Source organism: Calliphora vicina, chromosome 4 (assembly GCF_958450345.1).
Source record: "Calliphora vicina chromosome 4, idCalVici1.1, whole genome shotgun sequence".
In the NCBI taxonomy this organism is placed as follows: Eukaryota; Metazoa; Arthropoda; class Insecta; order Diptera; family Calliphoridae; genus Calliphora; species Calliphora vicina.
In genome coordinates, this window is record NC_088783.1 from 120,191,472 (window position 1) to 120,207,322 (window position 15,851).

General features: G+C 26.2%; 1 protein-coding gene across 2 annotated transcripts in view; it reads right to left on the reverse strand.

The window, feature by feature from the left end:
• Positions 1 to 3,804: 3,804 nt before the first annotated feature.
• Positions 3,805 to 15,851, reverse strand: part of cut (homeobox protein, cut) — a 99,103-nt gene continuing 87,056 nt past the window's right edge. Inside the window, exons 6-7 of one of the 2 annotated variants that reach the window (XM_065508209.1) lie at positions 7,314 to 7,677; positions 3,805 to 7,258 (exon numbers count right to left, since the gene is read on the reverse strand). In XM_065508209.1, coding sequence (XP_065364281.1) covers positions 4,321 to 7,258; positions 7,314 to 7,677 — 3,302 coding nt within the window. In that variant the 3' untranslated portion in view covers positions 3,805 to 4,320. The remainder of the gene's footprint in view (positions 7,259 to 7,313; positions 7,678 to 15,851) is intronic. The other variant, XM_065508210.1, reaches the window with a different exon arrangement.

Sequence of the window (15,851 nt, forward strand, 5' to 3'; positions counted from 1 at the left end):
AATTTGTTTGTATGCCTTTTCTTAGCTTGTGTTTAAGGGCATATTAGCTTCTTGTTGAAAAATAACTTTTTTTGTTTTAGTAAAAATTTGAAATTTTTTATAACATTTTGGACCAAAAAGGAAGTCTGAATCTTTGCTTTTCTATTTTGTAAGAGAGACATGAATGATTACCAAAAAAATGGGAATTTTATTAAATTTTTTGAAAAATATGGATTTTTTAAAATTTAAATTTTTTTAAAATTTCTATAAAATTTTAAATTATTTTAAAATTTTTTAAATTTTTTTAAAATTTTGAATTTTATAAATTTATTTAAAATTTGAATTTTTCTTTTTAATTAAAATTTGTCTTTATTATTAGAAATTTTTTACTGAATTTCTTTAACATTTGGATTTTTTTCTAAATTTCTTTTTGAATTCTTCTTTTAAAGACAATCGAATTTTTATTTATAATTTCTATAAAATTTTGAATTTTTTAAAAAATTTTATAAAATGCTGAATTTTTTTTTAATTTTGTAGTTTTCTTTTCAATTTCTTTAAAATTTTGAATTTTTCTTTTAAATTTCTTTTAATTTGGAATTCTTTTAAATTTGAAATTGAATATATTTCTTTGAAATTTCTTTAAAGTTTTGAATTTTATTATAATTTAAAATTTTGAATTTTACTTTTTAAAATTTTGAAGTTTTATTTCAAATTTCATTAAATTTATGAATTTTTCTTTCAAATTTCAATAAAATTTTGAATTTTTCTTTTAAATTTTGTATTTTTTTCAATTTCTTTAAAATAATGTTGAATTTTTTCATAAAAATTCTTTAAATTACGAATTTTTCTTTTAAATTTATTTAACATTTGAAAATTTTTTACTTATGTTTAAAATTTTTAAATTTTTTTTAAAATTTTGAATTTTTCTTTTAAATTTCTAAAAATTTGGAATGCTTTTAAATTTGAAATTGAATATTTTTCTTTGAAATTTATTTAAAGTTTTGAAACTTTTTATAATTTAAAATTTTACTTTATAAAATTTTGAAGATTTATTTTTAATTTTTCTTTTAAATTTCAATAAAATTTTTCAATTTTTCTTTTAAATTTCAATAAAATTTTTAATTTTTCTTTCAAATTTCAATGAAATTTTGATTTTTTTTCAATTTCTTTAATAATGATTTTTTTCATAAAAATTCTTGAATTTTTCTTTCAAATTTCAATAAAATTTTGAATTTTTCTTTCAAATTTCAATGAAATTTTGAATTTTTCTTTCAAATTTCAATGAAATTTTGATTTTTTTTCAATTTCTTTAATAATGATTTTTTTCATAAAAATTCTTTAATAATGATTTTTTTCATAAAAATTCTTTAAAATTTCGAATTTTTCTGTTAAATTTTTTTAACAATTGAAAAATTTGTCTGAATTTATTTAAAAATTTTTTTTAGAATTTAAAATTTTTTTTAATTTCTTTAAAGCTTTGAAATTTAATTTTAAAAATTTTGAATATTTATACCCTTCACCATGAGTAACATGTTTACATTTTTCATTTACGACCACATAAATCCCCATAATCGATAGCGGAGTCGCTAGCCATATCCATTTAGACGTCTGTATTGTTGAAATTAACTTTCCGTAGCTATGCTCTCGGTTCGGTTGCTAAATATTTGTTTTGAATCAGCATAAGTTAAATAAGTTTTTGAAATCAATAGAAGAATTCAAATATAATTTATTTAGTGGTTACGTCTTTTTTACGTCAAATATTTAGCCATTAATATGGACAGTATTGATATCTAATGATAGATTTTTCAAAGACCTTTTCAACGACGTATAAAACGCCATTGCAATTGGGACCCACAATGGATCAAAATCGAGAAAAATACTTTTTAAACTGAAATTTTTCGGCAAACTTTTTTTTCCAAAAAATATTTTCAATATTTGTCTTGAATTTATACTTTGGTGAAGGGTATATAAGATTCGGCTCATCCGAATATAGCTTTCTTTTTGAATTTCTTTCAAATTTTGAATTTGTCTTAAAATTTTGAAATTTTTTTTTTTTAAATTTCTTAAATTTTTTGAAAGCTTGAATTTTTTTCTAAATGTCTTTAAAATTTTGAATTTTTTTTTATTAAATTTCTTTAAAATTTTGAGTTTTTTTTTAAATTTCTTAAAAAATTTGGAATTTTTTTTTTAAAATTTTGTTATATTTTGTCTTTTGTTGTTATTTTTGTTGCTGTTTTATATATATTTTGTTTATTTTATTTATTTTTAATATAATAATGATATGGTCTGTTAATTTATATTTTGTATAATAATAAATTATTTTTGAAAAAAAATATTTTTTTTTTTGTAGATTTTTTTTATATTATTTTTTTATATACAAAAAGTGTTTAGAAAAAAAATTATATTTTTGAAAACAAAAGAAAAATGTGCCTGTTTTTGGTTTAAGTTTTGAGATTTTTTTAAATATTTACACTTTTTTTAATATAATTATTTATTTATATTTTAATAAATTACGTATTTTTTGTTATGTTGTTATTGTTTATTTTATTTATGTTTTTTTTTTAATTTTTAGCACCTTTTTTCTTCTATACATTTTTGGGTTTTTTTAATTTTTATGTAAATAAAAAATGCTTGTTGTTTTTTGTTGAATTTTTCAATTTTATTTATTTATTAATTATGTATTACGTACGTGTTGTTTTTTTATATTTTAGGGAAAATTAGGTTTTATTTTATAAGTTTATGATATTATTTTTAATAATATTATTATTTTTTTGGTTTTTTTTTAAATTTTTGAAAAATTTTCAAAATTTTTTATTTTTTTTTAAAGACAGAGGCTAAATTTAGTTTTTGTTTTTTTGTATTCTTTTTAAATATAAAAAAATGTTTATGCGAGGTTTTTGGTTCCTCTGTGTTTTTTTGTTTTTGAACAGAAATAAAAAGTAAGGTTTTTGTTTATTTTTTAATAATTTCAGTTGATTTTTATTTAAAAATGAATAAAAATTATAATAATAAAACTAGGTTTCTTTAACTAAAGCAATAATTATAAAATAGAAATGCATAATAAATTTGTTTTTTTGTTTTAATAAAATTTCTTTTAAAAATAAACTGTTTAAATTAGAATACAAGCTTAATTAACAAAATTGTTTTCAAATTTAATAAAAACTTACTGCCTATTACTACTAATAATTATTAAATTTAAAACTTAATATTAACTATTTACAAGTTAAATTTATGTTATTTATTTTAATTTTTTATATATTTATTAAAGATAATTAGGAAAACTTAGGATTTTTTTTATATTTATTCATAAATTGTTAATCATTTTTGGAAAACTTATTTGTTTTTTTCTTCTTTTAATTTATAATAATAATAAACGATATGCTAAAATGTTTGTTTGTTTTTTTTGTTGTTTAAATTTAAAATAAATTTTATAATTTAAAGAAATTTATGCTATTATAAGCTAATAATAATAATAATTTTATAATTAATGTTTATTTAATTCTTAAGGGCAAGTATTTTTATGTTTGTATATATTTTATATATAATAATAATAATAATTATTGTTTTGGAAAAAAAAGAGATTCTTTTCTTATATAATAAAAAGTTTAACTACCTTTTTTTGTTGTGTGTTTAAATATGTATGTATGTTTGTTGTTTGGATTTTTTTTTTTTAATTTTTTTAGTTTTTTAATTTTTTATAAAAAAATTTCTTGTTTTCTTTTTTTTTCGTAATATTTTAGTTAAAAATGTGAGATCAAAAAGGAAGTTAAAACTCATACAAATGAAAATATATTAAAAATTAAAATATTTACAAAAAAAACTATATACACGCTATTAAAAAAAACTTAAAAAAATATAAAAAAAGTAATTCATTTTTCAATTATAAGTTTATAAAAAAAAATCGTCTTAATTACAGTCTTGTTTATTAAAAAAAGAAATCAAAAGAAAAAAATTATAACCTAAAATAAACTCTCAAACTAAAGCAATTTTAATAATACTCCTGTGTGTTTTTTGTTTCGCCTAGAAAAAGTTTCTTTTAATTAACTTACTTACTAATATTTACAAGAAAAGAAAAGCAACTAAACTTAATCACAATTTAAGTTAAAAATTTAAAAAAAAACATTCATTTCATTGCACTTTTTTCTCTCTAAAAAACTACTCTTCGCTTATTTGCTCTTTATCATCTGGCTCTCTTTAAAAAATCTTTGGTTTAACCTGTAACTAACAAAGAATTATAAAGAGAGTAGTATTTCCTACTTTTAACTTTTAAACTTAAAACTAATCATCACCACTTTATTTTTTTTTTGTTTTTTTATAAATATTTTCTCTCTTAAGCTTTCTTTAATAATTCCACGCTGTGGCGGCAGCAGCTGCTGCTGCATTATTACTAATTTCATCTTCCTCATGGCTTAAACGATTGACACGCACCATTCTTAGCTTCTCCTCTTGTATCACCTTAATTCTTTCCTCATTACTCATTGCCTCATTAATGTTTGCCTTTTCTAAATCACCTTCCTCGCAGTCTTCTTTTTCTTGTTTGATCACCACCTCGGGTTCCATGACTGAATGATGCAATGAATTCTCCATCATCATATCATTATTGTCTTCCTCCTGCTCCTGGGATTTACTATGATGATCTTCTGTAGTTTGTGGCTGCTGTTGTTGTTGTTGCTGGCCCTCCTCGCCTTGCATTACACACACCCCATTAATAATACGTTCAGTTTCGTTGTTTGTGGGCACGGCTGGATTAACCCATTGTGGTGCTGCTGGTTTTCTGCGATTCGAACGCATATTGTTTAAAAATTGCTGGGCATTCATGCTGTTTAAAACCGAATTTCTATAGTCACTCGTTTTATCTTCATCATCCAAATCATCGTTTTCATTCTCGGACATATTATGGCTCTCGTCCATATCATCTTCGAAATCATCATGGCGTTCTCGCTTCAGCGAGCTCATGGACAAGTCCAGGCCAGACATTTGCTCTCTAAAGGCCTGATTGAGAGCCCGTAATTCGGCCTCATTGGTGGGCAAGGCGTTTTGGGGATTGGTGCCGGGCATGCCGGCCAAAGAGCGTCCTAGCAAAGCGGCCGCCGCAAAATAGGGTGGATAGGGCAGGGGTGTATTGGCTCCCAAACCCATGCGTTCCTTGTGCAATTCCAGCAGTCTTTGCTGCAATAAAATGCGAAACTGGACGGGATCGAAGGGTGTGGAATTGGTGTTCTCTCTAGTGGGTATATTGGTTTCCTGACCGGGTGGGCCATGGGGCACCTGTTGTTTCAAACGCATGCGATGGTTGTGGAACCAATTGGTAATGGTGCGTGTGGCCAAACCCAATTCATTGGCCAAAAACTCTATGGTGCCCACATTGGGATAAGGATCCAAGGCAAATGCCAGTCTTAAGGCCTCTTTTTGTTCCTCGGAGAATAAGACTCTTTGCTTTTTGTTGGGTGGGGCTCCAGAGCTGCCTACTGAGCCGGGTCCCGGGCTGCTGGTGTAGAAATCATTGGTATCATTGCTGGAAGTATCAGAGCTGTTGTCTTGTTGATTGGGTCCCGTGGAACGGCGGCGTTTTGAAGCTTCCCGGCGTTCGTTCTTCAAAACCTGCAAACGTTCTACATTGTTGGCATCAGACAGCCACAATTGCATGCGTATAAACGGTTCTCGGCCCTTAATGGACAACATGTGCCAGGGTTTAGGTTTGCTTAATAATTCCGAGACTGATCCCTGAGACAAACCCAAAACGGCTTCGCCGAATATCTTTTGTCCGATATTGTTGGTCAATAAAGCCTCTTTGATTTTGGTGGTGATAACCTGAGTGTCCAAATCCTGGGTTAAAGCGGCCATTTCATAGACGGTGGGTGACATATGCTGGTGCATATTGCGCATGGCATTGCCTTGGTGGGGTGAGTGTATGGGCATCATCATGGGCTTCTTGTCGGGTGTGGGACCGGCTGGTGTGGTATTGCCCGACGAAGGCTGTGAATTAGCTGCGGGCAAAGCAATAGTATGCTGAGGAGGCAGACCGGGTGAGGTCAAAAGCATGCTTTGATGATGTTGGGCAGCCTGGGCGGCAGCAGCTGCTTGGGCAGCTTGTACAGCCGCTTGAGCTGCCTGCTGTTGACTTTGCTGGACTGCGGCGGCCTGTTGCTGCTGGTGTTGTTGCATGGCGGCCGACATAACGGCAGCAGCCTGCATTTGTTGCATGATATGAGCTGGTTCTTGCAGTTTCAGTTCGCTCATCATTTTCTGCATGGGCAAGGAGGCCTGCATTTTACTGGCCAAACCCTGAGGTATCTGTGGAGAACCACTATAGTTGCCGGTTCTCATTAGCTTTTCGGGTGCAATTTTATATTGAGAAGCCACCAGTTTGTGCACAGCATTTTCATCTTCCAAAAACATTTTCATGCGTATGAAAGGTTCGCGGCCTTTTTGGGTCAGCATGTGCCAGGGCTTGGGTCGGGCCAAGAGATCGGAGACAGAACCTTGAGACAAACCCAATACTGATTCGCCAAACAAACGCTGAGATATGGAATATTGCGATAAAGCCTCTTTGACACGACGCACTATGTCCTCGGTGTTGAGATTATTGAACATGTCAAACTGCTGCTGGGTAATGGGAGGCAAGACGGCTTTGGTGGGTCTTTGGGGAGGATTGTGATGAGGTGGTACGGGCGGCTGGGTAATCAATGAATTGGTAATGGAGGCCATTCTCTGCAGAGGGCTGGCGGTGGCTGAAAATTCCTCATTGGGAGTCATAGCAGGCGGGAGTATGGAGTTGCTGAGAGGACTGGGAGCAGCTGAGTTGGTATTGGTGGTGGAGTTATTGCTGGATGGCAAGGGAGCGGGGGTTTTGTTGCCCTGTTCTGATTTCACCATGCCCGGATAAAGTCTTTCCACTTCGGAGGAGTTTGAATCTTTGGCGTTTGGTGTTGTTTGGCCATGATTGCTGAGCGAGTTTTGAGAACCCTCAAAAGAGCTGCGTTGACCATTAACCTTGTTGTTGGTGTCCTTGGGCTTGTCCTCGGGGCCTAATGAAAGATCCTGGGCGCCATTCAGCATTTGCTGCTGCAAAGCCATGAGACTAGAGAAGTTGGCAAAGCTGGGTGGCTGGGCAGCATGTTGCTGGTGCTGCTGCTGTTGTTGTTGCTGCAATTTGGACATTTCACGCTCGAAAGCCATGCGCATATTGTCATCGGCCGCCAAGCCGGGGAAGGCATTGGCACCCATGCCAGCGGCCGCAGCAGGCAGACCGCCACTGAAAAAGGGAGAAAGCAAAAAACTACTATTAAAATAAGCATCAATTGTTCAAGGAAATAAAATTTAATAAAACCTACCCTGGAAAAGCTTCCCGGGGAGCTCTAGCCATAAGCTCTTGATATAGTCGGGCCATTTTTTCAGGATTCATCTCATCTGGACGTAAATGACCCTGACCCGGCATAACTGTCTCTCCCTGAGACTTGCTGTGATGCTCTTTGTAAAACGGCGAAGAGCAGGGCTGATGTGGTGACTTGGAATCATCATTGCTGCGCGAATCTTCTGGTATGGTGGAGGCTCTTCTTTGATGTTCATGATGCATGGCCGAGGGACCCGAAGATTTCATTAACGAAGAAGCCTCATTTAAAATATGAGCAATACGTTCATCAGACATTGAATCATCACGGCCACCACCACCTGTGCCATAAGGAGGTAAACCAGAATCTAAAATGAGCAAAAAAACGAAACAAGAAATTAGTACTGAAAAATAGGGGTAATAAATTTCCCATTAACGGTGGTAAAATGGGGAGAAAAAAACAAAATCAATCATGTCATAAAAATTAACTTAAAATTTAAAAAAAAAAAACAGAATGATGTGTAAAAGACTGACTGACTGACCATTTAAGAAAGAATACCAAGCGGTGTTGTATTAAAAGGAATAAAGTTTATGATGGTTTTTAGAAATTGCAAAAAACTCTAGAGTTCATTTATAAGTGGAGAGTGGAAGAGCAAGTAATTCCGTCAATTGCCTGCAGTGTTTGATTTTATGACAATTTATTGATCTGTCTGTGGAAGTAAAGGTTTTTTTTTTAAATGAAATTAAGTCATAAACTGTGTTTGGCAAATGCTTAGGCATTTTTAACATGACTGTAAATTATTTATCATAAAAAAGCAGAGGAATTTTTCTAAAGAAGTTAAAGTTTATTAAATTGAAACTCATGGAATAAAGGCAAGAGAAGGAGAGAGAAATGTCAATGACAGGAATTAAGCAAAATTGTTCTCTTTTCAAATATAAGAATGATACAGACACCGTTCAATAACCATGTAAACAAACTTTCCTACTAAAGTGACAATTGACTAAACTTTAAAGTTTAAAGAAAATATTGGTATTTGGAATATCTTGTTTGATTTCTCTTTCCTTGTTTTTGTAAACAGTTTTTATTAGATTTTTTCTTTGTGTTGTTTATAAAAACATTGATAATCCTAAAATGAAGTTGATATTTCTAGCTCTTCCCTTAAACTCCTGCTTCTTTGGCTTAAAATCTAACACTTCTCTAACACTTGCCAAAAGGAAAATAAAAATATTGGAAATATATTGTACGATATCCTTCCTTGTTGCTGTATTTTCTAGGTATTTAAAGTTTTTTTCTTTCTTTATTGCTGTAGTATTGAAAGTATAATTTCCAACTATTGTGTAGAATTTGCAACATTGGTTCAATGTAATCAAACAATTCAACCGTTATATGCCATTTGTCATTCATGTGTTGATTTCCGTTTCCTATAGACGACAACTCAAACGTTACGTTTTGAATAAATACTCCTGGTTTTAATAATAAAATAACAAAAAAAAAGAGGGGGAGGGAGTTAGGTCTTGCAAAAAGTAGAGTTGGAGTCTCACTGGTGATCTAGAGAACATCCAATATGAATATGAATGCATGAATGATGGAGTGAATGAATGGAATGAATGAATGTTTTTCATAAACATTCAAGCGGATGTTAGACAACCTTTTATGTTTGTTAAGTGTTTGCTCCTTTGGGAATCGATTATCCTGGCAATTGTAAAACAATTTTCACAAATATTCAAAGTAAAAAAATGAATGAAAACCAAAAAATTCTTTCAGTTTGACAACATGAAAAACCACTTGTATGATTAGTTTTTTGCAAGGATTTAACTGAAGACTGAAATAATTTTCATTAGAAACTAGTACTAGCACATAGAGAAACATATAGAGTTATGTTTAAAAACCACTAATACGCTTTTGATAGAATTTTTATTTTCAAACTGCAGCTATGTTTGAAATCATCATAAATCAAAGTGTTTTCTCTATTTGTGTTTAACAAAAAACCAAATATGAAAATAAACGTTTGAACGTTTGAAAAAAAACCCATGAAATGATGCAATAATTGACGTTGGTTATTCAAAAGCAAGATTTTTTTTTTGATTTCAATATAAAAATCATCAACAAGGTCATATTTTGTTAAATTTTTTTTTTTTTTTTTTGGTTTATTTCAATAAAGCCAGGATATTTTGCTTTATTTTTTAAAAGGGAGTTGTTGTGTGCATGGTTTTCTATCATGGGGAAAAATAATAAAAAAAAATTGACTTTTTTTTACAGAATTTGTGTTTAACCATGCAAGAATAATGAAAAAACAAATTGAATTAGCGTTTAATAATTGTAAGCGTAGAAAAAAATAGAAAAAAAATCTAAAAAAATATGGAAATATTATTAAAACAAAAACCGTTTGATGTTTAATTAATTTAAATCTAATAAAAAAAGGATTTTTTTTGTGTATAACAACAATTCAGTTTATATACAATAAAAAAGAAGGGAAAATTTAAAAATTCCTTAAAATAGAAACGAATTTAAACTCTCACTAAGTTATTTAAACTAAAAATTCAATTCTAATCAAACATTTTTTAGATAAATAGAAGAATCTTAAAAATTTTGTAATAAATTGAGACATTTGGAAATTTAAAGTTCTTAATGGAGCGAAATTTGGAATTTTTTTTTTAGGAATTTTAAAAATAAAAAGGAAACTTTGAATGAATGTTTTATTTATGAAGAATTTTATATCAAACAGAGACATTTTGAAGAATCTTATAGAGAATATAGACTTTGTAGGGAATTCTAAGCCAATATAAAGGTGTTTTGAAGAATCTTAAGCCAAATAGAAACATTTTGTCGAATAAAATTCTTAAGGGAGGGAAATTTTTACATTTTTTAAAGCAATTTTAAAACTATTATGGAAATTTTAAATGATGAGTCAGTCAGGAGAAGACAAATAGAGACTTTTTGAAGAATCTTAATCCAAATAGAGACATTTTGTAGAATAAAATTCTTAAGGGAGGCAAATTTTCACATTTATTTTAAACGAATTTTAAATAAGAATTTGAAGAAGACAGAAATGATAAAAACTATTTTATTTATAAAGAATCTTTGAACAAATAGAGACATTTTTAATATTTTGAAGCCATAAGCACATTTTGAAATTTAAAATTCTTAAGGGAGGGAAATTTTGAAAATTTTTTTTAAAGATTTTTAAAATAATATAGACATTTTAAAGCATGAGTCAGTCAGAAGACAGAAATTATTAAAAATTCTTTATTAATGAAGAATATTTAAAATATTTGTAGAATAAAATTCTTAAGGGAGGGAAATTTTGATTTTTTTTTTTAATCGAATGTTAAAATAATAGGAAATTTTTAATAATAATAATAAGCATAAGATAAAAATTTGTTAAAAGATTCTGAATTTTGCTAGAATTTTAAAGAAAAAATCGAACATTTTAAAAGAAAAGTTCAAAGGAGTAAAAAAAAATAAAACTCTTCAGGGAATTTTAAAAAGAAATTGAAAAATTCTTCATTTATTAGTATTTTTTAAAGGAATTTTAAAATAATATAGACATTTTAAATGATGAGTTAGTCAGAAGACAGAATTATTAAAAATTTGTAGAATAAAATTCTTAAGGGAGTGAAATTTTTAATTTTTTTTAATCGAATGTTAAAATAATAGGAAATTTTTAATAATAATAAGCATAAGATAGAAATTTGTTAAAAGATTCTTAATTTTGCTAGAATTTTAAAGAAAAAAATCAGACATTTTAAAAGAAAAGTGAAAAAAAAATAAAACTCTTTAGGGAATTTTAAAAAGAAATTGAAAAATTCTTCATTTATTAGGAATTTTACAATAAAAATTCTAAATGAGAGTAAAATAATCTTTATTTATTTAAAAAATCCTTTAAATTTATTTCAAGTTTTTCGAACGGCAATTATTTATTTTCAAAAACCAATTACTCAATTGCGGTTTATGCATACAAATATAATTTATTTATGATATACAATCAATTATTTATATTTTTTTTAATCTACAAGTACTGGCTTTATTCCCTCTAATTATTCAATTATATTTCCTGCAATTAAATGTCAAAAAGAAAATTTCCATTTTACCACTTCTTACAAAGAGTAAATAAAGGTATAGAGTGTTGTATGCACAAAAATCAATTTATGTTAAAATATGCCACTGGTTTTTATTTTGAAATATGCAAGTACATATATTTTGTGCAGCGCTAAATTGCGTAAAATGAAATAAATTCTAATTAAAATGCCTATCAAGTCTTTTACAAAGTTAAGGAGTATTTTGCAAACCCCTCCCCCTGCTGCTGTTTACACTCAAACTCAACACTGTTTTGCTTTGAGTCAAAAGAAGTGAATTTCTTTATTTTTTTTTTTAGCCAGCAACATAATAACACTTCAAAATGCAATAAATTATCTATGGCAAAAGATAAATAACAACAAATGAATGCATGCAATTGAAATTGGTTTTGAAAGTATTAGAAAAAAAAGAAATAAATCAAGGTACTAATAATAAAAAAGGGTGTTGAAAATAAAGAAATATGAAAAGTAAAGACAAGATGTTTGAAAAGACAAGCTAAATTAGAAATATTATGATAAGCAGGATAGCAGGAACTATAGAATTCTCAAAAAAGTGAATGAAATTAAAAAAAGGATTAAAGGAAATTATTGTTTTTCATTATAATTTGGTAATTTAATTTTCAATATATTTTTTTTTTAATTTGTAAAAATATTACATAGAAATTTTGAAAATTAAATAAATTTTTTTTCAAAATTTTTTATCGAATTTTTTTTTTAAATAAAATTTTCAATATTTTTTTTTCTAATTTGTAAAAAAGTTTTAAAATTCTGTTTTAATAACTAGTTAAAATTTTTAAATTTAATTTTCAATATTTTTTTTTTCAAAATTGTTTTGAAATAAAATTTGAATTTTTTAGTTTGAAAAAAGGATTAAAAAATTTAATTAAAATAAATATTGCTTAATTTATTTATTAGTCTCATAAAACTGAAAATTTGTTTTTCAAATCTTTTTTAATCGATTACGCTTTGTCATGAGTTTTTTGAAGGCTTTATTTTATATATTTAGTTTTTTCTTTAATCAATATAGTGTCTATAAATTAAACAACATGTTAATCCCTGAATACTCAACATAAATTTTGATTTACTTCATTAATTTAATTTTGTTGCTTGCCACCACCTTTTCTTTTTTTTGCTTTTATAGAGCAAACGTGTAGCAAAAAATCAGCCCCAAAATATTGAATAAATAATAAAATAAATTATAAAAAATTTGTGTATAAAAACAAAAAAAAGACAACAACAACAAATCCCCAAAAAATTAACACCTACTCAATATTTTTTTTTTTTCGAAAATCAAAAAAAATAAAAATTCAATGAAAAATTTTAATGGTTTTGAGTTTTTTTGGTGTGTGAAGCCTATTATTATTTTCAATTTCTTGTGATTTGTATAAGCATATAAATCTTGAATAGAAAACCGAATTTTTGAATATTTGTTGTTGCACATTGTTTCAGAAAAAGAACATAATAATAATATTCCTACAAATTACATGTTAAAGAATGTGTCATCATTTGGCCTGTTTTGCGCCTGCTTTTTTTTACACACTGTGCGTGTGTTGCTTTTAGGTGACAATTTTCGATTTTTCATTTCAATGATGTGTAGACGATGATGATGATGGCAAAAAATATTAAAACAAAAAAAAAAAAAAACTAAATGAAAGAAAAACGTATAAAATTTGAAAAACCAAAACAATTTTTTAAATGCTAATTTATGGCTTTTAGTAAATCAGTGTGTGGTTTTTGTTGTTGTTGTACAAAAGAGATGCCCATTAAAATTTATTTAAGCAGACAAACAGGTCAAAATATTTTAAGTACTAATTTTTGAAAATTGTAAAAAAAAATTTCAAAAAAAAAACAAAATAAAAAATTAATTAATTTTTGAAAAAAATGTTTTATAATTTCAATTTGCTTTTGATAAGGCTTTTAGAAATTATAAAAATTTCAAAATTTGTTTAATTTAAAAAAAAAATATTGAAAAAATTCCAAATTTTTTTGGGAAAAATTTAAATTATTTTTATTTATTATGTAAATAAAATTTCAAAATTTCTTAATTTTCCAAAAATTTCAAAATTGAAATTTCTTTTTACTAAAAAAGCTTTCCCTTTTGTTTTAAAATTATTTCAAAAAAAAAAATCTATTTTTTTAATGACGTTTATTGTTTCATTCACAATTTTTTCCTAACAAATTATTGTTAAAAATTCATTGACGCTTAAAATCTCTAGACGTCATTCTCTCTTACTCTTGTTTTATGTATTGTTTCTCATACTAGCCTTAAAAGTATGCTATACTTTTTTTTATACTGTTAAACAATTCTAAAGGTTGTTGCTGTTGTGTTGCTGTGCTTCTGTTCAACTCTTTAATTTTGTTTGGTTTGTTGCATTTATTGTTTTCCTACAACTTCAAAGGTTTTTTTTCTGCCTGCTACTTCTCTCTACATCTACTCTTTTTTAGCTTCCTATTGATTTTTTTCTCATTTAAGTTAATACAAACATTTATTGTTAAAACAAATAAAATAAAACAAAAGTTTCTCAGCTAAAAGTAGGCAATAATTTTTTTTTTGTTTTAAGTTTTTTTTTCCCAGTGTTTGTTAGAAAAACTAAAATAAAAAGTTCAAACAAAAAAAGTTATATTTAAGAGACCACTTGCTTTATAGCAAGAAAATTGCAACAAATTTGTTTTCAAAATTATAAATTGTTTTAAAAAAAGGGGAAAAATTAAAAAAAACTTAAATTCCAAAAAAGAAAAATGATTTATGTTATTAACACTTGTTAATTATAAATTTTGTTTAATATTGGCCTCTCCAAAAAATACCTTTCCATGTATTTTTACTTTTAGCTTTACCCTTTAACAGGAATTTAGAAAATGTTTTGGGGACGTCCCATTAAAAGCTTGTAACTTGAAAGGCACATATTTTCCTAAATTATTAAGGATTAAACTAACAATGTCACATGTTGCAGCTACCAAAAAAAAAAGAACAAAATTTGAGAAAAAAAACTCTGGTTGACCAGGAATTTTTGTTTGAAACTGTATGTGTTTTGATCCTTTATAGCCAGACAACAAGGTTTATAATAAACCCTTCATATTACAAAGACTACAAGCTAAATTTAATTGCGTAGTGTTAATAAGTAAAGAAGAAAGAGAGAGACACACAAAATAATGTATAGTATACTTTAAGGTGCTTACAAAAAACTAAAGGTTAAACTAAGTATAAGAAAATTTTTTTAAAAAAATTAAAGGTTAAACTTTTAATACCACAAAATTATACAAAAATTTACAAAAATTCCTTTAGCTAAAGAATTATATTAATTAGTAATATAATAATAAAGAATTGTTAAAATTTTGATGTGTAACATTTTGATTTGAAATTTATAAAATATATAAAAACTGTTGCATACTTTAGGGATTTTTACATAAACTTAAAATAATTTTAAATTCTGAAGAATTTTATTTAAAAAAATTTAAAAATCAATAAAATAAAAAAAAATTATAAAATTTCTTGTTAGATTTTTATAAAAATTTTAAAAATCTAAAGAATTTTATTGAAAATTTGCTTAAAAAACTATAGCTAATATTAAAAATATGCACATTTGTTAAGAACTATTTATTTTATCTAGGGTTTTCTTTTAATATGGATAAAAATGTTGCCTAATTCAGGAGTTTTTTTTTAAGAATTAAAAAATTTTAAATAAAATTCTCTAGAATTTTATTTAAAATTTTGTTAAAAAAACTCAATTTTTATATTAAAAATTAGGAAAACTTTTAAAATTATTTGTTTAATAAAGATTTTAAAGAATTTTTTTTAAGAATTAAAAAAAAAATTAAAATTCTTTAGAGTTTTATTAAAAACTTATTTAAAAAATCTAAATTTTTATATTTAAAATAAAGAATACCTTTAAAATTATTTGTTTAAGAATGATTATAAAGAATTTTTTTTTAAGAATTAAAAAAATTTTAAAATTCTCTAGAATTTTATTAAAAGTTTTGTTAAAAATCTAAATTTTTATATTTAAAATAAAAAAAACCTTTAAAATTATTTGTTTAAGAAAGATTTTAAAGAATTTTTTTTTTTCACGAATTAAAAAAAATTTAAAATTCTTTAGAGTTTTATTAAAAATTTTGTTAAAAAACCTCAATTTAAATATTTTAATAAAGAACAGCTTTAAAATTTTAAGAAATTTTTTTCAAGAATTAAAAAATCTTTAAAATTCTCTACAGTTTTATTGAATTTTTTTTAAAAAAACCTCATTTTTTGTATATAAAATAAAGAAAACTTTTAAAATTATTTATTTAATAAAGATTTTAAAGAATTTCTCTTTAAAATTTGTAAAAGAAAAATTTTGAAATTTGTTCTTTTCTTTTGGTTTATAAACTAAACAAAAGTCTTCAACTATTTTTAGGCCTTCAAATTGTTTGCTATTTTGTGGTTTATACTCTAAACTTGTGTATTATTTTTTAACCCTTAACCTTTTTA